Source organism: Athene noctua, chromosome 6 (genome assembly GCF_965140245.1).
Source record: "Athene noctua chromosome 6, bAthNoc1.hap1.1, whole genome shotgun sequence".
Taxonomy (NCBI): Eukaryota; Metazoa; Chordata; class Aves; order Strigiformes; family Strigidae; genus Athene; species Athene noctua.
The window spans coordinates 18,072,450-18,094,301 of record NC_134042.1 but is presented as its reverse complement, the minus strand read 5'-3'; the positions used below and the strand labels follow the sequence as shown (position 1 = coordinate 18,094,301).

At 38.1% G+C, this 21,852-nt stretch overlaps 1 protein-coding gene across 2 annotated transcripts in view; it reads right to left on the bottom strand.

Annotated features, from left to right (window-relative positions):
* LOC141962124 (formin) overlaps positions 1-21,030 on the bottom strand; it is a 149,109-nt gene extending 128,079 nt beyond the window's left edge. Inside the window, exons 1-3 of one of the 2 annotated variants that reach the window (XM_074909781.1) lie at positions 19,569-21,030; positions 17,329-17,446; positions 7,617-7,649 (exon numbers count right to left, since the gene is read on the bottom strand). In XM_074909781.1, coding sequence (XP_074765882.1) covers positions 7,617-7,649; positions 17,329-17,446; positions 19,569-20,954 — 1,537 coding nt within the window. In that variant the 5' untranslated portion in view covers positions 20,955-21,030. The remainder of the gene's footprint in view (positions 1-7,616; positions 7,650-17,328; positions 17,447-19,568) is intronic. The other variant, XM_074909782.1, reaches the window with a different exon arrangement.
* Positions 21,031-21,852: the final 822 nt, after the last annotated feature.

Below are 21,852 nucleotides of genomic sequence, written 5' to 3'. Positions count from 1 at the left end.
TACATAAGGCAAACAAGCAAAAAAGTAAACAATCTCACTGCATAGATTCAGCTCCAACCAGCTCTAACTCTTAATTTTCCTTTACTATTTCTAATTTACTACTTTTGCCTTTGTTTTGAGAACTCCATCCCAAGAAAAATGTAGTAAATTATGGAATTTGCTGCCCTTCCAGGCATACTCTTTACTAATGCAACCTGATGGCTTCCTTCAGTCAATAATTGCTATAATCCACTGCAGCTAAAGCAAACTTTCATAAAACTGGATGTCTTTTCTTATATAGTGAGATAAAGCAGATATACATTATAAAGTCTTAAATAAACACAAATATTTGTAACATCTTCTGGTAGTTAGTACTGTATTTTAAAATACCATGCTAGTGGAAAAATGTTTCACTATTTTTTTTAAATAATGTGAAAGTTGGCAAAGTACACAGGAATCTGGATAGAGGCCTCAGTGAAAACCAAAAATATTCAGTGACATGACAGTGCAAGGTTTCCTTTTTCTTGTTGGAAAAATAAATCAGTTAGCAATTGTGAAACTTAAATTTTCATTTACTCCCATGTTTTGCCGTAGTCAGCAGATGAGACAGGTATCTAATGCAGTCTTGCTAATCATATGGATTTATCAGATAGACCAGAACTCTACTTGGACCTCATTATCATAAGAATAATATGAACGATAAAATGACCCTTCCCTCCACCACCACTACCACTGTTCTGCACTTTAATCCTTTACATTCATACTTTCTGCCTCTAGGACTTGCCATACATATTTTGCATCCAATGCACAACTTAGACCAACATTAAACCATGAAGATCCTCTCTTCACATAGAGGCAAGACAAAGAGATGTCTGTGGTCTAGGTCAAATCACTTTCCCAATTTCTGAGTTCTATCCACATCACTGAGGGGAATAGTTATTAACCAGTGAAAGTACCTGGGGGTTATCCAGTCAATCAGATTTTACAGGAAAGCTGCACTAATGCATAATAGGGGAAAAAATAGGTACGTAAGTAAAAGAAAATACCTAGTTTGCAAAGATAAGCTCATTGTAGACCATGAAAGCAGCAGAATGCTGGATAAGGAACTGAAATTCTTACCAGAAACTGAGTTGGTTTCCAGAAGGCACTCCAAAGTGCAGTGAATTAATCAAAACCATCTTACTTTGGGATTACCCATGTCACACATTCCTAATTTACAGAGGTTTGGGGGGCACAATGCAAAGTCTGTTTTTGTTCCTATTTCTACAGGCTCCTGAAAAGGTAAACTGAGAACTGTCACAGTGCAGAGCAGTGCAGCTGTGAAATAAAAATAATTCAGTTTTGTAGTGAACAAAACTATATCTCTGTTGAGACAAGCCAGAAGCCTATCCTGTCTCAGCAGCCAAAAATCAAATGACATGAAAAATATTAAAAACTGGCAAAAAGGTAGTAGTACTTTTCCAGTACACTCTTCCAGCAACCTGATTTGCAATTCAGAAACTTTCTAAACCAGAGAAGCTGTTTGCATGTTTAATAGTTTGCAAGTGGATTCCTCTTCGTGAGTGTGCGTTGCTGATTTCAAAGCTCCTGCAAGCAGAAAACATCCTGCAGCGAAAAATTAACTGCACATTAGGTAAAGCCCCTTTTGTTTACTTTGAATCTGCACCTGTTAGGGTCATTTGATGTCTCAAATTCCTGTGCTGGAAGAAGCAGTGAACAACAGTTCACCATTTACTCATTTGCTGTTTCTTACGATTTTAGAGATCTCCATCATATGCATTGACTGATTCTTCTGCAGTGGAAAGAATATTAGTCTACATAGGCTTTCCTCATAAGGAACATGTTCCATACTGTTGATCAAAGTTGCCGTCATTCCCTGAACCTTTTACAGTACTACTGTACCCTCTCTGAATTGACAAAACTATAGGTTACCATGAAATTCAAAATGTGGACATTTATACAATGGCATCATGGTGATCTAGAATATTTTTTCTTCTATTTCTTTCCTACTGCTTCAGTTGCTTTCTGATCACTATCAAGCACTGAGCTGACATTTCCCAAGATCTATTTTAACATCAAGGTCTTACTTAAAGAATAATGATCAGATCAGAGTTCATTACTTTCTATAAGCATTTAGGATTTTTTTTCCTCAAGTGCACATTTTAATAGTTCTGTATTTTGGATTTCCTTTGACACTTTATTGCATGGTCCCGCAATCTTAGGGTTTTTTTACCTTTTGTTTTAATTCTCATGAAAAAAATTTGCACTCTAATGAGAGAATGCTAAATTTGCATTCAGGTCTTATCTTCACTACTCTTACTAACTTTTTATCAGCTGCAAACTTCCTGACCTCAAGTCTCACTTTTCCAGTTCACTTATGAATATGTGCAGAGTGTTGAGTTGCAAAGTGTTTGTACCCTCAGCAAGTCTGCTGAAGAGACAAAACTGGGAAGAGTGTCTCATAAACTGGAGGGTCTTGCTGCCATTCAGAAAGACCTTGACAGGCTGGAGAAACAGGCTGACAGGAACCTCATGAAGTTCAACAAGGGGAAGTGCAAAGTCCTGCACTTGGGGAGGAACAACCAAAGGCACCAGGGCATGCTGGGGGCCAATCAGCTGGAAAGCAGCTTTGCAGAAAGGACCTGGGGGACACCAAGCTGAACGTGAGCCAGCAATGAGCCCTTGCAGCAAAGCAGGCCAACGGTGTCCTGTGCCGCATTAGGAGAAGCGCTGCCAGCAGGTTGAGGGAGGTGATCCTTCCTCTCTACTCAGCACTGGTGAGGGCACAACGGGAGTGCTGTGTCCAGGGCTGGGCTCCCCAGTACAAGAGTCACATGGAGCTCTTGTAAATAGCTCCATATACAAATTCCAATATTCACTGTACATTAAATGTTATCTCTTGTAAAAATGTAATTGTCCTTTTTTGCATTGTTTGTTTGAAATATTATTCTCTACTATAGATACATATCATTATGATTAGAATAAGAACATTGGGAATAATTTCCATAACAAGTAAATATATTATACATTCCTGTGACAAGAAAATAGATCTTCGATTTCTTAAAAATCTGAAGGACACTGAGAAAATGTAAAATTAGCCACTTCCACTGGGTGGCAGTTTTGTACTCCATTAATAACCTTTTTTTTTTTCTGAAGTCAAACTATAATTCTCCAATTTATGCATATAGATATACTGTTATTTTATTCTGGCTGTGAACTTGTTACCTTATTACTTTTTCATCTAGATTTTTATTTCAACTCTCTTTTTTTGTCTTTTTCCTAATGATTAGCTTGTTAAATTTTATTTGATAGTAACATATACATTTGAGATTTCCTTCAACTGTATGTTTTTACAAGGTGCTTGGGAAAGAAAACCCATGATTTCTGGAGTGATCGACTAGACTAATATCATGATCCCATTCTGCCATCCATAGATATAGCCAACATTACAAAGTATCATAACATTACTTCCAGTCATGCTATATTTGGTTCTGCCTGTTCACAACTGCAGGAAAAAATAATTATAATTAGTATTTTATCTGATTTTAAACAAGTATTTTAGAATTGAACATTGCAAAGACAAAACCAGTGCAAATCTGATAACATTCTTCCTTAGCTAACTTCCAGATTTGGTATCAGTCTGCTTCATGATTTTAAAGTATGCTGGCAATATGAATCATATAAAGATAACATTGACTAAAACAATATCAATATATGAGGAAAAGAAACCTGGATCTAAAAGCAAGGGTTTTCTTATAATATTTTCTTTATCATAAGGTACTACAACATTTGAAATGTTCCAGTTAAAGCATGGAATTACCATCTACAACAAAGTAATGGGTTGCAAGGAAATGAGACCGTGTTCTAACTGAATACCAACTGCAAGGAGGAAGCAACTTTTGTGTCCTGTAATTGCATCAAAAATAGTATGTAAACAGATGAGAGAATTATTGTGGAAGCACAATGGAAAAGCTGAAGAAGCAAAACCAAACAATTAAAAATGGGTGAATAATTTAGATGGATGAGATGAACAAAGGGCTTAAAATGCTCTAAGAAGGCAGAAGTGGAATTTGGCACTGAATCACAGACATCAACTGTGTGAAAAGAACAGAGTATCGCATATTGTGAAACACTGGACAAATATCAACAGCCGTTTATCCATCAGTCTGCTGGAGCAAGAGTGTACAAATACACTAAAGAACATTAGGGGTGTACAGGTATGATAGCAGAAGGTTTTATTCACATTCTTTTGAATAAGAATTTAAAAACAAAAGTACCCAGAACCCAGAAATTTGACAGATACCAAAACTTACTGGGGAAAAGGGTAACACAGTTTTTATTAGTTACTGCATTTTAAAACCACAAGCTTTAAGCTTTAACAGAATCATCTGAAACAAAGGAAGTTCTAAAATTGGACTAATTTTTACAGCACTGTTTCCTAGAATTTTGGCCCTCAAAGCTAATCTTGAAAATAAAATGTATACCACAGAACTGCTCAAATCCAGCCTTAATAATCTTAAAACCCAAGTATCTAAAATAGCAGCATATTCTAGTATTATTAGGCCCTTGACATTTGAATATAAATTAGTCCATCTCTACTTACTGCCCAAGCTGTTTAGCTTTATCATTCATCCTGACCTTGTAAGATAAATATGGTCTTCAGGCAACACACTCATAAATTCTGTGGGCCTGTTTGGTTCTATGGTTTCTACAGAGAAAGCTGAGCTAGGATATCAAGGTGTTAAGGATATTGAATGGAGGGTTTAGTTTGAGCTGGCTTCTTTAAAAGACCCAGAATTCCCAAATAATTACACCTCTAATCTCTAGTTACAAATTCAGAAGACCTTCAAAATCTGAACTGTATATCTGTATGACCAGTAAACATTATTTACTGTGCTCAAGAAGTTGTGTAGGCCAGAATTCATTCACCTCAGAACCCCAGCTTTTAGGGCAGAGATGAGTGGTGTGATTTTCTTTTTCCATGCCATGAACAATTCTCAGATGTGGTTTACTTATTTGTTCCATCGGAAAGGAGATAAAAAATGGGAGAATTTTACGGTATGGGCCAACATAATAGCTTGCTCATTTGCCCAGTCTCCAAGCAGGCAGTAAATCATCACTGGTCTGTAACTCCCTAAGTGTTTCTAGGACCCCCATATCACCACCAGAGTCCTGTAAGGACTGCTTCGAGTGAGGGAAATGGAAAATGCTAACAATAAATTGTCAGGGAGAGATAAGTCAGTCAGACCAGACTCTTGAGAAGTCCAATTAATGACAGTTTATACAGACATCATAACTTTCTTACCCTAAGGTCATTAATGGTATGAGCAGGGAAATTCTAACAAATTCCAATATAAGTTGCTTTAATTAATGCAAAAATGTCTGAACACTGTCTTATTTCCTAAGAAGTATTCATGCAGCTGTAACAAACATGAGTGGACTCTCATTATGAAACTTCAAAGGGAACAGGACAGGGCTTCAAAGTCCTTTGGATTTATTTCTTCTAATATGACGCCCACTTGCATCACCATCTAAATGGTGTTTCATGGTAGAATTAAGGACTAACTTGTTCTTCAGTACTATAATGCATCAAGAGTTTATCCTGGTTGTAAGGTTTGTTTATGTCTTGTAAAATAATCACATTGAATATTCATCAACAGCATCTAGTATTCCTAACTCAATTACAAAAAAGGATTAAAAAAAAGAAAAAAATCTTAATCCTTAGAAAGTTTTAACTCAGCAGATTATTATACTGTAATTGTTTGAAAAACGTGAGAACAGGAAACTTCTTAATGAATAAACAAATAATGATCATCTATACACAGTATAATGGCAGTTTCCTAACTTACAGAAATATAGGAGAAGACAGGCTACAGATACTGAGGCAATACATTACACCAAAAGGACTCAGAAACAATTTCTTGTTCTTCAGAAACTGTTTTAATCACTAGGGAGTTGGTATTTCATCACTTGAGAATGTCATCAGGAAGCTTTTATTCAAATATTTATTTTAGCAAAACAGGCAGACCAAAATTTCAGAGTACTTTATGGACATTATGGATTATATAAACTCAATATAATAAAAAGCATCACATTTATAAAAAGTACACAGCTTCACCACCCTCATGACACCAGAATGAAACTCAGTCTTCACCTAAAATACCACAAAATCCCCCTGGTATCTCAGCTGTCATTGAAAGACCCTCCAGAAGATGTTGCTTTCTCTCATTTCCACATACACAGAAAGATACAAATGCTTTGAAACATGCCTTATTCAATGTCAGTTACTTCAGCAAGCAATTTGCAGAAATGACAAGTCATTTTAGGGAAAAGAGAAATAGTATCAGAAAATTCTCCTTTAAAATAAACCAAGTTCCAATTCAGCTTCAGTTAGTTATCACCATTCTATAATAATTCAATAATTCAAAAGAGCTGCTTAAAAGGAGTTTCAAAGTCACTAGAGTTTGTACAAAGTAAGTTCCTTAAGGCTCATATAAAATCCAGCACTGGCCAGGTCTTTGTGTGTCCTGCTCTTCATGGGATAAAAAAATGAGAAAAAAAACATGGCAGAGGCTCTATCTGAAATAAACATCCATAAATCAGGTTAATATTGTTCATTCCCTTTCTTAAAACACAATTAAATCTCTTTCCTTCAAAAGACATCCCTACTGATTCATTGCTAATGGCATTATCAGCCTCTAATTAGCCCTCACACGGTTTTCAATGGGATTTTATTATATTTCTTTGACAGTGTTAAATGTGCTCGTCTTGAACAAGGACCAGTGTGTGCCCAAATACGTCAAGGTCATGGAAAAAGAGCTATCATCCCTTTAATCCTTCAAAACTGACTAGTGCTAAGCTAGTAACAGGGCAGATTCAGTTCTTGAACAGAAAGCTTCAGTTCTCATTTTTTATATGCAGTATTTATTCAAATCAGTAAAAGTATGCTGCTACAATATTTCTCATCATTTATTAATTCACCTTCTCTTTTTGCTTCAATTCAGCTGTTACCTCAGTTTTATATAAGATATACCTCACAATGGAGGACCATAGACCACCAACCCAAAAAGAACTTTTCCAGCTCAATTTTGACTACACCTACAGTCTTTGCTTCAAAGATTTTTAGAATAAGCACTGCCAGGTTATAACAAGCCCAGCTAACAGATATATTACATTATCTCTAAAACGGGTTACATTTATCTGAAGTTTGCTAGCAGAAGAGAGAAATGAGGGGAAAAAAAAAAAAAAAGAGGAGAAAGAAGAGAAAGTAATACACCAGTTCACAATTGTGATGTTCCTTCGATCAGACTTCAAATTTTAACTTTGCAAAATTTCACACTCTGCATTGTGTGATGGATCTGAAAGTCAATTAAATCAACCCAAGTTCCACTCACTTTAGTGGGATGGCAGCCACTGAAAGTGAAGTAATGTAAGCTAGAATTCTAAAAACAGTTCCTCACCTACATTATAGAACTTCTGCAGTCTTTGCTAAATTTTTAGTCCTAAACAGTAGTAGGTACAGCAGACTTTGCCTTTAACATTTTTATTCCATCAAGGAAAGGTAAATAGTGCCTTTACAGTAACAAGAGAGACCAAAGACTAGACACAGACAGACAACATTACACTGTTCCACCCACCTGGTGGTCCCTCCTTGTAAAGCTTTAGGTGAGCTAGAGACAAAAGCATAAGTAAGACTGCATTTAAGCTTCACACAGGGAATTTATACTTTTATACTCATTAAATATGAATCCTAGCAAGGAGTCTGGCAGACTCCCTGCTTTTTATTCATTACTACAAACATATACCTCAGTATTTTCAGCTCCTATTTATATTATTTTGTCTTGCAATAAATTATCAACTGTTTATGAATGGCTTCATTTCTTAAGTGATCCTAGATATTCCTAGATATTAGCACTGCCCAGAAAAATTAAATCAAATCAAAATCAAATAGCAAGTATTTAAATAAATCTCTACCATGTAAAAAATCCCATGGACATTCCTTAATTAACCACAGGCCACATACAGTAACACTTACTATGAAAACAAACTTGCAAATATCTCTATAAAGCTCTCAGCTCAATACATATACACAGAATTGAATATCACATGCTGTAGAATGACTACATTTATTAATTCCTCAAGATTTTCCATTGGAAATAAGAGTGGTGCTCACTCATTGTCTTTTCATGTTGCCTGGTAAGGCAAGGAAAGCAATGCAGATAGATCAGAAAGCTTCGCCTCTTCTCACAGATTCATTTCACACAATCTGATGAGAAGACATGTTTGGGATGGAAATGCTTTCAAGAATTCCTTGTGTTGCTTTTTAAGTTGTTTCTAGAACATGCACTTTTTAAAAAAATTATAGATTTCAATAACAGTGGCCAATGTATGACATGCCACTGGGTGGCAGAAATAAAAGCATTTAAGATATTAATGATTAGTAAAGTATGAAGCATGCTTCACCGTTTTTCAAAAATACACACTGCAGCACGCATGTTTTTCCTTAACGCATAGAAAACCAAACATGAAATAAAATCTGGATGTTTTGGACACCCTATGTAATTTATGTAAATGCTTAACGTGTTCAATTGTATAATCACAGAAATTATCTGAACACAGAGCAGCAAGAACATTTACAAATACACACAATGCATGCTCATGTAAATCTCTGTCATGATACTGTGCAAGCTGCAGTGTTCATCACCCTTTCGTAAAGAAAAGGTACAAGTGTTCAGTAGTAAAACTAGCAATCTGAAAATTTAACCTACAACTTTGGGAATACTGGATACAGCAGGTCACAATGTTACAAATGACAATTTTCATTCTCAATCTCCAAAACTGTTGCAAAAAGCAAGTATATACACTCAAATATTATTCCGTATTATACTGATTGTGTTCAAAACTGTGCTGTGCAAAAATTAGTTTTTTCTTCTTTGATAATAAAACAATGTACCTACTTGAATAATTTTAAGTAAAATCTTATATGAAAACCTTTCCCACAGAAATCTTCATAACTCACATTTCAAATAGATCAGTTACTCTTCAAACTCTGCATAAGCAATTTAGGAGCCTTCTCTGCCACAATTTCAAAACTTCAAGTAGAAAGTAGAAGCTTTGAAGATAAATGACCCATATAGTCACTTACTGTCAGTACATTCATTTTCGTAAAAAATCTTACATATTAAACTCAGTATGTGGAAACATGCAAAATAATGTTAACACAATTTAAAAGTAATTAAAGATCAAAACCTGGAAAACTGAGTGCAATCTACCTCTCTCAAGATGTACCACACCCTGTAGCATAAAGGAAATCCTTAACATTTAATTGAGCTGTTTCATTACATTTCAGAACAGTGAGGGGTTTTTAAACTTTTCTCCCTCCTTGGTAACCCTTAGTCCCATAATTTTCAATATTCCCTATTAAAGTTTTCCCCTTTAACCACCAGGTGTCAGAAGGGAATCTACTCACCACAGCTGCACCTTTTTTACTATTAATATACTTATTTTTACAGGCACATTGATGTGACCTTCCAGGCTTTTTCAGGCTACAGTCCTAAAAAGCAGCAAATGTTCAGGCTTTTCTTTCAATCAACATAGTCATGAACAATTTCCAAAACATGTTAATTGTTCAGTCTTGGAATGGTGTTTATGAAGCAGGTTTTTCACACAGAAGAAGTAGCCCTGGGAGAAATATGGACATTTATTCGAAACGCTGCATGAATGCAGCATTCTGAGTAGACGAATTGTGGCTTACACATTTTTTACAAGACGACTGGTCAGTGAAAGCCCAAAGCTTAGGTTTATAAAAAGTTGACAGACAGATGTTCTTAAACATTCTGAACACCAATTTGAACAAGTTTTGCATTTAAGCATCCTTTTAGAACTAGGAAATTAAAACAGATTTGTGCTTAAAGAAATTCTAGAATTACATGAGTTTCAGGGACAGAGGGTTGGCTAAAACAATACTGAATGTAGTTTTGACACATTAATCCTTCTTCCCTCACCCCATTTCATCTACTCCTATCTGTCCTCCTTTCTTTACTCCCCATTGAAGCTCAACTCTTTTACAGCCCCATAATTCAACACAAATAAGGATGTCAGTTCCTCAGACTGCAAAATAAACAGACATCTTCACTTCAACTTAAAAAAAAAAAAAAAAAAAAAAAGACTTTTCAGGGAAAGAAGAACCCTTCATCCCTAAAATTTCAATTATTTTCAGCATATTAAAGATTCTGGTATGGTGAAAATACAGAAGATATGGGAGGAAGGGAGACAGATGGAGAGGGACATGTGGAGAACAGACAGTCCTAAACAAGCCAGTAGTCCAGTATCTAAATACTGTCTGGATACTGAGATAATACAGAAGATATAAGAGTTAACTTACTACAGAAGATGAAGTAACTTCACAACACTCACTGCATTCCCTGAGAACAACAGAATGATACCCACAGAAAAGCAGCCTCCTGAAGGAAAAAACAGCCACCCCTTGATTCTCTGTCATGGAAATCAGTTCTTACTCTTTCTGACTGCAAAGCAGTATAAAGCACTATTCAGAAGCAGTCACCCAAGTAACTTATCTACCTGATCGTTCGTTCCTCTCCTCTGAGAGGTTACAGCTACAGTTCATTTTACCTGACAGCAGAAATGAATAGTTTTGCTTGTCATTTTCACCCTCCCAGGAAGACAACATTAGAGGTACTGCTGCTGGAGCTCATTTCTTTCTCAATAAACTTTCTACTTCATATTTACAAAACCAATCTATTACAAGATCACATTCACCAATGCAATACGGTAAACAAACAACACCTTATCAGCAAACACGAGGAACAAATTTATTACAGAATTTCTTTGATGAGTTACAGACTTTATCTACTTCATCTAGCACAAATTTAAAATACAAAGTACTTGTTCCAGATCTGTAACACCTTTGCAATCACTGTATTCTATATATAGTAAGCACACATTGAGAATGCATGTATACCATACATGCAGTATAAGCGTATATTTATTCAAATGTGGGTGGGTATGTGGGTGACTGTAGGCACACTACAAATCCACACACATAGGCACACTGCTTCCCCAACATATTCTCAGCAATTCTCAAGTTTAGAACTGTTGACAAACTTAACACATGGATATATATAAAACTAAGAAATGTACAAAAAATAGTTAGGTTTTTTTACAGACAAGAGTAAGTGCCTGTGCCACAGCAGAGGGGACAAACTTGGCAGGGATGATATCAAATTTAACTAAAAAGAAACTCAAAAAGCAGTTCTAAATCCAGGTGCAAATTTTCAGAAAGCATCAGGGTGTTCAGACCCTGGGTTTCATTTAGACTAGTATCTTAATCTTTCATGTTCAAATGCTGGGCCAAACAGAACTTCAGATCACTTGAACAGTGAGACTGGAGAACAGGAAAGTGAATTCCATAAAACTTGGAAGTGTTTCTGTTATATAAAGGGCCTCATATAGCTTGAAATAAAGCCATGGAAATAAAATACGAAGTCATTCTTCTTGTGCTGTACACAATTGCTCTTTCACGGTGTTTCAATTATATAACAAGAATAATCTTGTAAAACCCTGTGACCATTTTGGGCCTTTGCAACGTCACATTTGTAGGACCCGTAGTGGTGCCTATATTTCAAAATAAAAACTACAGTAAAAGAAACAATTCACAGAGCTTTCCTTCATTATATTCAGATAATATATTCATCTTCTCACTAGCAAAAATGTACCATACTGTGGGGGGTTTTTTGCAGATTTAAGTTTAGGAAGTCACTATTCTTTCCCATGCTGCACCTCTATCAAATGCTAATAGCCTATAAACAGAAAATGAATTTAATTTAGCTTGAAAAATAGGTTGAGAATCTCATCCCAACTTTACGGATGGGTAAACTGAAGCTTGAAAAGGTCTCACAACTTTCCTGAAGTCATTAGGAAAGTAGTAAAAGGGCTGGAAATGGAACACAAGCATCATAACAACAAAACTTCAGCATTAACACATGCCTATCTTTTTGTTCCTATGTCAAGACGCACAATATGAATGACAGTATCAGCTGAGGTAGAGAGAGAAAAGCAAAGGAAGATTCTGTTGCTTGCTTGGTTTTGAGGGGTTTTTTTAGTATTTTCAAAGTAAATCTTAGCAGACAGGGCTCCAACATAATCTGGAAAAGTGGTTGCTGCATTGATCAGCACATGCACAACAACCTATTTGAGACTGTAGAGATTTCCAAGTAGCACTATGCCCAATACCTTCCAAATTCATAAAATTATAGCTTTAGTTGGCATAAGGAAGGGGAGAAAATGTCATTGTTACTCTAGAGGAATATAATATGGCTACAACAATCTGGCCTGCAATAAAAAACTCAGCTTCTCAATAATAAGCTAGTGTATTTGTCAGAATATGAAACACTGACATAACATAGCCACATATGCCTGTCATGCTGCACAATAAATGCAGTAAAACGTAGACAAATAATTTACAAAACCTTTATGCAGCCCACCTGCACTGTGAGGTCACATCAACTGACCGGTGATGATTAAATCACAAAAACACTGTCTTCAACCAATGCATAATACTCTGCTTGCTGTAGTACTGCTTTATCTAATTCGTGACAATAAAATTTGTAACAGAATCCCAGAACTAAATTCCAAATACCACACCAAAATCAAATAAACTGAAGTTACTAAGTCTTTTTTTTATTTTAAGAAGAAACCAACTGTTAGCAGCCACTGTTACAAGAAGTTCCTTCGGGATACTAACAACATCAAGCATTATGTCTTTTTTAGAAACAAACACAAATTGTTCAAGGCCACAAAGGAAGTCTATGCTATAGAAAGATAAGATACCCTGTTATCTCTCATCTCTTTGTTCAGACCATTACGCCTCTCTTTCACATAAGCTGGCTATTCTCCATTTACATCATGACTATAAAGCGATTTTCTTGCTGGGAACCCAAAGCATAGGGGACCAAGGATTTAATATATTTGAGACTTGACAATAAACCTCTGCCATTATTTTGTACTTCATTCGTTATTTATTTAAATGCTTTTTGTTTAAGAAGAGTTTTCTCAGACACCTCCTGATTTTCTTAATTTACCATCAACATTGCGTTTACAGCATCACAGACTGTTATAGAAATTGTGGCACCATAGAGATAGCATTACCTCACTAACAGACTGCTAGAGAACAGGGCTTTTTAATATTAAATACAAACATTTGAATTAATAAGAAAACATGTAATGAAAAAAAGCACTAAATGGATTTCTGTTGCAACCCAGTTTTTAAAAACATTTTCTCCAGCAGGAATGTCAAATACTTCTCTCTCATCAGTTTTTTAATTTCTGTTTTGCTTAAGCAAGAGAATAAACTCTCTCTGTTTTGTGTAAGAGAACTATTTTGATCCTAATGGTTAAAAATGCATTTTCAATAGGAATCACTATACTACCTTAATGTGGAGACTCTTCTTCAAACGTTAAGTAGTTTTATGAGGAGCAGAACTCCTGTTTCAACTCCTCTTCTTGGACATGAGAGGCTGCAAGTGATCTAGTCATACACAGCATCTAAGACATTCATTATATGTGGATTCTACGTGACCCAGTATTACAGATGAGTTCACTTAGTACAGACACCAGTATGTCTCCTCTACCTGGCTAGTCATTCTCACTGTATATAACAGCTGACATATCTACCCTTCTAGCTGATTTAATGTTTAAAAAATTGAAAAAATCTCTCAAATAATTATGGAGGAAACAGAAAAAGAAACTTCTAATGAAAACAAGAGAACAGAGCTTTAGGACTAGAGAAATATGCACAGAAATGTCTTTGATTACATGGTAAAGATTTCCATGAAATAAACCTATAACTAGATATTAAAATAGCCTTTTTCTAGTCTTCTAGAATATAAACAGTGTAATGTACTACAGCCTTTCTGGACGTCAGTTATTTTAGACTGACACAATTCAAAGAAGTTCAGGTTTCTCTAGAGAACCATGTAAGCAGCTTGTGTTAATTACAGAGAGCCAGTTGACAACACAGTCACTTGCTCTATGGAAACAGAGGAATTAAAGATTAAGAAAACATAAAATATGCCAAAATATCATAATATCATCCTTTTACTTCAAAATTTACAACTCAAGATTTGAGTGTTGGGGTGACAATACTACAGCTACACAAGATGTTATCAAAGGCATGAAAAAAACGTGTTACAGAGTTGTATTTTGTTCACTAACGTCTTTCACTTCTAATACTCCTAACAGGCCTAGTCAGTCCCACACACGTGTTCCTTGTTATGTCCATCTGCTTTTCAGTTGGTTTCCCACACATCAAGCCAGACTACAAGCCTCAGGAGGGAGTTAGCTACTCCTCCAAGCTGTTGTGAGTCACTGTGATGTCTGCTGCGTAGGCCAAATGAAGCCTGAATTTCTTGCTTCCACTAGGCAACAAGAACAATGAGGAAAAACATGGCAAGGAGATGAGAAAAGATCAAAAAGCCAAGAATCCTCTCCCTCAATATCCCTACCTTCCTGTCATAGCTGCCGTAGTGCATGGTGATGAAGAAAGTAAATCAAAGACTTGGTGCAGAATTCTAAGAGAGATTATAGTATTACAATTTTCAAATTTTCAGTGTTACTTTAAATACTAGTCTCTCATGACAAATGAAGAAAATCTATGCTACCCCATACAATAAGTACATATTCTTGCACCATTTTAGAAGTACAAAAACAAATGTCCACAGATTTATCCTTGGATGTGATCACACTTGTGACAGATGTATTTTGTTTAAACTTAATATAGAGATGTGTTAAATGAATACTTAGCTAATAATTCAGCCTATTATTATTGTTGTACATAAGATTTCTATTCTTCTTGTAGATGAAACTCTTAACCACAGAAATTAAAACACTAACATAAATCCTTGACTGAAAGTTAACACGAGTCACTTCAGCATTTTTTGTAACAGAAAATCATCTATGCAGAAACATCAGTGGAGGAAGACTGGAATCACAAGTATCCCTGACACACACAGTTTCTGAACTCTATTCTGAAATCAAGAATTTTTCATTTGATCTTAGCTGTCAGGACAAGACACTGCAGTAAGAAATAGGGTTTCAGTTTGAGACCAGCCAGTTCAATGGTGATCATTAACATGCTTTATATCATATTATTAAGAAGCCCACTTTGTGTACCAGAACTTCCTAAGGTACTGGTGGTGTCTGGGAGGGAATTTTGGATGGGAAGGGGCATAAGGGGAAATGCCAGTATACATGTCCATTTTGAAGGTACCAGCGACTGTCAGAGAGAAGATACTGAGTTCAGAAGTAATGTTGTATTGCCACTTTCACATGCATTAAAAAACCCACAAACCCTGCCCCCCAGCAGTAAGACCAACACTGACTACAAACTCTGGTTTTTTAATTCCATCAGCACTGCCCATGAATAGTACCTTCCTTCACCTGCAGGAGACTGCATAAATTCATTCCTGCCCATAGTGCTTTGAAACAGTCACCCTAACACTCAGAAAAGCAGATGTAACTGATCCATCACATGCAACTTACAAATGCTTGCAGTGTCCTTGCTTCCACAACTGCTTTCTGGGCATCCATGAACAGCCAAAAGAAACACACACCTGATAATCACTGAGGTACACCTAGAACTCTACTGCACTCTTAACGTATGTTGCAAATGTAGTCTTTGTCTATTTCCTTTAAAAGCAGCGCTTCTGTCCCATCCTGGCTGAATCACCAGCAGTTTGTTTACATTCAAATCCCTCTCTCTGCCAGACACTGGAGTGACTAATGAACTGCAGAATCTGGTCTGTATAAAAATTTGACTTAGCAAACTAACCATTAGCATGTTGATGACACTGCCACCCAAAATATCACAGTAACAAAAGAGTAACAATTTACATGGGCTCTAAGCCAGTCTGCCCTTCCTACTCAAATTTCAGAGAAGCATGACCTAATTTCTCTACAAGTAGTAGAATCTGGAGCTTTTGTTAGTTCAGTTTCCTTTCCTTTCTTTATTTCAACATATGTTTTTGCCACAGATGATTATAGTCATTAGGAAAAAAAAAAAATATTCGGGTAGAATTAAATATGGCAAGCATATAGCCTATAATAAGAATCTAAGAGTAACAGAAAGAGCCTGCAGCACTCCTTGTCAACAGCTGAATACCTGTCCTGGTCATCTAGTGATAGACTCCCATGACTCAGACCAATCAGATGCACTGTAAATTCAATTTTGTCTATATTAGAACCATGTTGTTCCTGTCAAAACCAAGTTTACTGAATCTCCCAGCAACTTTTATGCTTCCAGTGTTATGCTCACTTTACAAAAAAGGAAGTTTAAGGCAGAGAAAACTGAGGAAAGAGGGAGAAAGAGGTAGTACACTGAACAATGCAAAGCAGCAGATCCACTACTATTTATTCTTTCTCCTATACAAGGACAAATGGATATCCACTGGAATTGGAAAGAACCATACAGCATTACTCTGTACAATTTCTCACAGCAAGGTAGCCTAAAAGCTTGTTTTTCAACTCCGCTTAGCCCTTTCTAGGTGGTATTTTCTAAAACCTTCAGGTACATGAAGAACAGATGGTCTATTGCCTTTCGTTTCCATGGTTCAGACAATTCCACAGTTTATGACTAATTTCTGAGTACCAAGGACTTCCTGTTTTATATTTAAGAATACAAATTTGAAACAGAGTTGTGATGGCTACAATAATCACTTTTTCCCTTGTAAATATGTAAGTATTTATCTAAATATAAAAAAAATAATAAATATTTTTCTGTGGAAAGCTTATCTGATAACTAGTTAGCACTGCGCTTCAGACATACCCTCTCATACATTTGTATAAGACACTATACTGTTTAGCTATAAACTAAGCGGATATGAGTATTCCTCTGGTTATACACAAGTTGCAGTAATAGTATTAATTACTTTTATTCTGGACACTACTTGAAGAAAATTTGCAGCCAGACTAGAATCTGGAAAGCCACTGCCCCACACATTCTAAGGCAATGGAAAATGCATTCGGGTCTCCCTTTGTTCACTATCCTGTTGCTCATTTGAACAGAATCCCTTTAGAAATGGATAACCTAATTTATCAAAAAACTCACTTCTTTCCTCATGAATTTGTACAGACAAGCATTTAGATTTCAACACGGATTTAGCCATTTATATTTAAAAATCAGATGATTAACAAGTAGCAGTAAACAACACATCCAAAACATAAGGTCTGTTTTTCCAGATAAGAAAATACTGTGACTTATCACCATCTCTGTATTAAACAAGATTAAAAATGTCAGAAACTGATTTCTGCAAATGCTTCACCTCTTTGTTTTACCTGCTTCTGTGTACTTTAATCCTACTTTTACTTCTTCGTGCTTTGCTTTTGGTGGCGGCCAGACAGTCTGGAGTCTCCCTGGAGTCTTGTCATCTTGCTCTGAGGGACTCAGGTCAGGCTGTTAAAATTATGCAAGAAAAAATTAAAGTCTGCAGGTATCAATCGATTTCAAAACAGCAACCGCCATGCTCGGCTCTACATGTGTACTTCAGAATGGTTATTTGCCTCGCTCTGACTGAAACAGTGCTCAGTTAGTTAGAAGGGATACAAAGAAATCAGTGTAGAACAGTAACTTTGACGAGAAAAATAACACAATGCATGTGACCTGCAGTGATTTACTGAAAATGTTCACATCAGTGTGGAGAGCTGTCTATCCTCTGGTGAAGCACAGAAGTCAAGAACACTAGGGTTTTCTCCTATATCTTTTTCTCAGAGTGGAAAGACCCATCTGTGTTCCTCTCACAAGTAAACATTAGTGCGATTCACCTAAGACATCATTTGACAATATAATTTTCTGGAAGCAGAGCTACTTCATGAAATTCCTGCCCCACCCCCAGCAGCTTGCTCAGTCCACATACCACATAATGCTGCCACATCAAAGTGCTGCTGCAGCTGCTAATGGGACTGCACTGTCAACCGGAATGCTAAAATAACCCTTTAAATAGGGGGGGAACCCACTAAACAAGCATTCTTTTAGAGGATTACATTGTGTTTGGTTTTTTCTATCTCTAACATTTGTGTAATCTGTTTTACAACAGGGTCCTACAAGTAATTGCATAGATGCAACTGCAGAGACAGCAAAACCCTATATGAAAGTGGCCCCACATGACCACAGACCCTGTATGAAAATGCCCCCACACACACACGAGCAAGAGAAAAGGAAAGGCAAGACCCTTTTACTCTGGCTTTGCCCTGAGAAAAGCTACATTTGTAGTAGACCGGACGTTAAGCTGACATTTGTAAAAGCCACTCCCGCTGACTCCTGCACTTCTTCCCCGTCCCGTGTGGGTGACAGCTTCCCAGAGAGGCCTGCGCCAGCCCAGCGAGGGAGCGGGGGAGTGGGGAGCACCGGGCCGGGGAGGGAGAAGGCGAAGGGGAAGGGGAAGGGGAGAGGAAGGGCACGCACAGCTCGCAGGGCCTGTGCACCCCGCCGCCAACATCTTGTCTCCTCCCCATTGGTAATTTACTGCAAACTGGTATTATCGGTCTACCCAGGTGTCAGTCAAGATTTTTTAAAAGTTTTTAATTTTATGTAAGAATAAAAATTTGAAAGAAAGTACAACCAACACAGCAAATTAACTTCACTACCTTCAGGTTTAGGGTTAAATCCTGCGAATTTAATAATTCAGATAATTCTCCCTTTAGCCAACAAGAACAAGGTTCTGCACTGATTAGATCTGCCAAAGATGTAGCTGTAAGAATGTTGGTTTGGGGAACCCTAACCCAAGGGTTACTCATTTAATTAAAGAGTTCAAATTACACTCAAAATTCATTTATCGTTATCTATGAAAACTTAGCATGGATTTATTTTTCATTTCTTAAAAATATACTGACTAGATCTCCACGTGACTAAGAATACTAACCTTGCAAATGCTTATATGAACCTATAACTTGAGTCATCTAATTGGAATCACTAAGTTATACTTGGATAAGGTTAAATGCTTATCAATATTAGCAAAGCCAAATATACGCACATAAATACGAAAAAAATCACTTTAAAATCTATGTCTTGGACAAACTGAGAACTTGGACAAACTTGAAAATCACCCATAACTTCTCGTATCAGCTCTTATCATAGAATTATTCCTAAAGGTAAAATGAAATATTACTTTATAAAATAAAAAATGAAAGAAAACAGAGTGAGATTGAGAAACTATTAAATAATACTACAGTAAATATTTGCAGCACCAAACTGATTTAAAGCCATACTTAACATATAGGCAACTGTTTTGTAGTGATCTTTTAAAATCAGAAACTGATTTTTAAGTTCTCACTTCTAATTGAAAGGCTGTGACTATCACCAGTTCTCACTGGATTCTGCTACAATGGCAGATGATCAAGATTTTTGACAAATTAGCCCCAAGACTTCTTCAGTTGGGAATCCAAAATTTGAGATTGCCAAAAGAAGAGGACAATTCTGACATCTTGACATTAAGTCCCCACCAATAATTTTTAAACAAGAAATTATTTTTTATCCATCTACTTCCAGATCTTACGAAGAAAAAGTTAATTCAACCTACAGATTTGTCTGATGGTCCATCACCAGGTTTTGATTTTGACCTTTCAAATACAGCTTTCAAGGACTCTTTTTCATTTCTCATTTTGCGTTTTATTGCTTCCAGCTCTGAGGTATCTGCCGTTGTTTCTTTTTTGGGAGGCCGTGTGAATAAAGCTTTAAAGACGTCCAGTGCAGATTCAGCAGGGCTTGATTTTATTTCCTCAGAGGGAAATCGTTCTGTTTTGCCAGAGGCTTTGTTCTCTTGAGCTTCATCACTGTCCTCGGTCTCCCCAGATCCCTCACCAGAGTCCTCAGTTCTATCTTCATTCTTGGAAACGTCTATGTTTAACAAGTGTGAGAGTTGTTCCAGGAAAGTAGGACTTGCTTTAGGTTCAGCTGATTTTTTTTTAGTGGTCAGACCTGATGTAATACTGGATTTCTTAACAGGCTGCCGTAATTTAAGCAGAGCTAAATCATTCTCCCTTGGTTTTATTTCTGTAACAGTTTCTCCATCCTCTGTGGTTAGTCCCTTTTTCCTCACACGTAGTCCACTAAAGAAAGCGGGCAGCTGGAAAGTCTTTTCAGCCAGTGCCGTTTTTTGGAGCGATGTATTATCAGCTGAAGGTCTTTGTTCTTCATCTGGAAGTTCTTGAGGGCATTCCCCTGTAGCAAGCAAGTGACTGAACCGCTCATCCATTAATATTTTGTCTTTTCCACTGGAGTCATGCTCCAGAACACCATCCAGCTCTTTTGGGAGCTGCTTAGAAACTGGTGGGTGTAACTCGATGTCATCTGTATCCACAGTGTCATCACTGTTGCTGGGCCCTTCTGATTCTGACTCTTCCTTATTTTGATTGTTATCGTCCAAAGCCTCAGCACACAAAGCAGCATTATTTAGCCCAGATTCGCTGGTATTGTTTTCATCGGCGTCTAGGTCCTTACTCTCCGAGTCCGATTCTGTATCACTTGTTGTATGAACCAAAGTACCTTGTACAAGAATAGCATCCTTGTCATCATTGTCAGATTCAGACAAAGAAGTCTGTACAAACCTTAAATGGTGAAGCAATTCGTTTTGTTCGGTTAACTCCGGTTCCAGGTCAGTTTGCCTGCCAGACATTGGGTCAGCTTGGCCACTGGTCGTATTCACGCCGTGCTGGTTTCCTGAACCGTCATTACAATCATTATCATTCCTCTCATGCCAGGTGTTAGCATGAGTATTTATATTGGTGTGCAAAGGTTGAAACGCTTTAAGCACTGTTTCTTCCTTGGAAGCTGCAGATTCAAACTTAGTTGTAAATCCAAAAAGTTTTTTCATAGAGAACGTAGTGAAAGGATCGGGTTCGCTTTCTGCTCTCTTCTCCAGGTCCGAGAGCTGACTACAACCAGGCACCGCACCTTCTTCTTCCATGTTGCGTGAAGTACAGAGGTTCGCTTCTAGCAGTGCTAAGTGCTAAACAAATATTTACTCCACGCATTCAGCGAGCAGACTGAGCTCGGGACAGGCGCCGCAAAGGCAGCGCTGCCCTGCCCTGCCCTGCCCCGCGGGGGCAGCCGGCCGCCCCCGGTCACCCTGCCCCTCCGCCCGCGCCCCGCAGCTCCGCGCTCCGCTCCGGGACCGGCGGGAAGCCCCACCGGGCAAAGCCTCCGCAGCCCGGGGCGGGTCGCTCCCTCAGGCCGCTGCCCCCGGGCGCTGCCCCGGAGGCGGCAGGTCCCCCCCGGGAGGCTACAGCGCCGGCCGGCTGCCCCCCGCGCCGGGCCGCGCGCGCTCGCGGCCTGCTACTTCCGCGTGCCGGTGCGCGAGCTGCGAGCGGGCTTCAGCGGAGAACTCCTCACGGGTTCCTTCGCGTCGTCTTCCCACTTCGACAAAGACCTTCTTTTGTAAATCCATAATCTCCAAAAAATATCAAATGGAAACCCGAGGTAACGAACGTGGGGCTTCCCCAGCCACCGCCCGGGGCCGGCGCACGGCCCCGCTCCCGGCCGGCCACAGCCAACTTGGGTGAGCGCCCTTGAGGCCGAAGAAAGCAGGGAAAAAAAAAAAAAAAAAAAAAAAGAGGCTCTCTTCCGATTTGCTGCAGGTTTCATCTGGAATGCAGATTTCTGCCTCCAGGGCCATGAACAAAAACCAACAGGACTGGTTTCATGTTACTGCTGTCCTGCCCCTGCTCGGCGGCTCCCGGGAGCGGAGCGCAGGTACCTGCCGAGGGCGGGCGGCGCGCCCAGGGGCGGGCAGCTCCTTGGGTGGGCAGGGTAACACCCGGCGCGCCGCGGGGCCCAGCTAACTGTGCAACAACCACCCAGGCTCT